At 41.3% G+C, this 1,303-nt stretch overlaps 1 protein-coding gene across 1 annotated transcript; it reads right to left on the minus strand.

The window, feature by feature from the left end:
* Positions 1 to 219: 219 nt before the first annotated feature.
* Positions 220 to 1,100, minus strand: LOC117517503 (7SK snRNA methylphosphate capping enzyme-like). The gene is made up of 3 exons (XM_034178531.1): positions 784 to 1,100; positions 491 to 614; positions 220 to 382 (listed from the first exon to the last, which is right to left on the minus strand). The coding sequence occupies exons 1-3, from the start codon at positions 985 to 987 to the stop codon at positions 348 to 350; spliced, it is 363 nt and encodes a 120-aa protein (XP_034034422.1). The 5' UTR covers positions 988 to 1,100; the 3' UTR covers positions 220 to 347.
* Positions 1,101 to 1,303: the final 203 nt, after the last annotated feature.

Consider the following 1,303-nt stretch of genomic DNA (forward strand, 5'->3'; position numbering starts at 1 on the left):
ATGTTTGATTTTGGGCACATTCTCTGCCCCCCATTCTAATTTTGACCCCAAGGAGCTGGGTGTCTGAAACCCGGATAATTTGATGAGGTCTTCGTGAATTGTGATCAAAATTGCTATCTAGATTGTGCCTTACGAAGATCTTACACAAGTTTAAGGTGTGGGTTCACTGGTACAATTTAAGGCAAATATTGCCCTTGTTAACTTTACTTTCTGGTTCTGGTCTTCAAGATGCAATAATGTTTGCAATCAGATGATTCCTTGCAGTCTGGTGCAGCTGGCTGGATTGTTTATACATTGGTCATGGTGGTGGTTTAGGCTTCTCATAACCACACTTGAAGCAGAAGTGTTTATTTGTGAAATAAGTAGATTGGCCTCTGGAAGCCTGTAATGATTGGGGTGGGGTGGGGGTGGGGTGAGAGAAAGAAAGAGAGAGAAGCACAGTATGAAGCTACAATAGTGTAGAATGTGATCTGATAAACCAATGAATTACCTCTTACTGAACACTTGGGGGCCTCAAGACACCGAAAACTTGTGAAGCCCACCTCATTAATGAGGTATTCTGTAAACTGATCAGGTTTGAGGTGAATACTGTGATAATTCTTGCGAATATTGTCCTGCAAAGTCAGACAGAAAATAGGTATCTGTTACAATTCTGCTAATTTTATATACAATAATTTTCAGTACATCAATAACCTTTGACAAATAAAGTGCTTTGAATTTTACTTTAACAACTTGGACCACAAAGTTGTTTCTGAAGTCATGGCCCACATCACAGTTTCTTACAGTCAGTTTCTTCCTCCTGGTGTATGACTCCCAGGACTGTGGCTCCAGGATGAACAGTCCTCCAGGATGGAGATGTCTGTAGACTCTCTGAAAGAGCCTCTTGAGTCCACAGTCTCCCCAATTCAGGTGAACCCACTTTGTCACACTTAGGCACAGGATCACATCATACTCTGGCTGCTGAGTCAGTAGAAGATCATCATTCATCAGCACATAATTAGCCTGAAAGATAGAAGAGCTGTGCTGAGCACTTCGACTTCCACAAAAAAAACTTTGAAGGCACTGCCTGCTGCAGCTGTACAAGAATAAAGGCTCTGAGGTGAAGAAATTCCATCACTGAGGGATAAGACCTGTCATCAAAACTCACAGACAGACAGACATCTTTTGTGAGACAATTACAATATTAATAGTCTATGACTTGACAGCTGCTGTGAACACTGAGCAAGAGACCATAAATAGAAATTATTGAGGAGGTTCCTGCAATGTTCTCCTCAAAGTGCAATGCATTTCCCAATTTCATTGT

This window comes from Thalassophryne amazonica, chromosome 9 (assembly GCF_902500255.1).
Source record: "Thalassophryne amazonica chromosome 9, fThaAma1.1, whole genome shotgun sequence".
NCBI lineage: Eukaryota > Metazoa > Chordata > Actinopteri > Batrachoidiformes > Batrachoididae > Thalassophryne > Thalassophryne amazonica.

Excerpts from the sequence above, each read along its gene's own strand:
- LOC117517503 (XM_034178531.1), bottom strand. The coding sequence starts at position 987 with ATGAATGATGATCTTCTACTGACTCAGCAGCCAGAGTATGATGTGATC. Across the intron at positions 615-783 it reads CCAGGAGGAAGAAACTGACT|GACAATATTCGCAAGAATTA; the intron begins GTAAGAAACTGT and ends CTGACTTTGCAG. Across the intron at positions 383-490 it reads CCCCAAGTGTTCAGTAAGAG|GCTTCCAGAGGCCAATCTAC; the intron begins GTAATTCATTGG and ends CAATCATTACAG.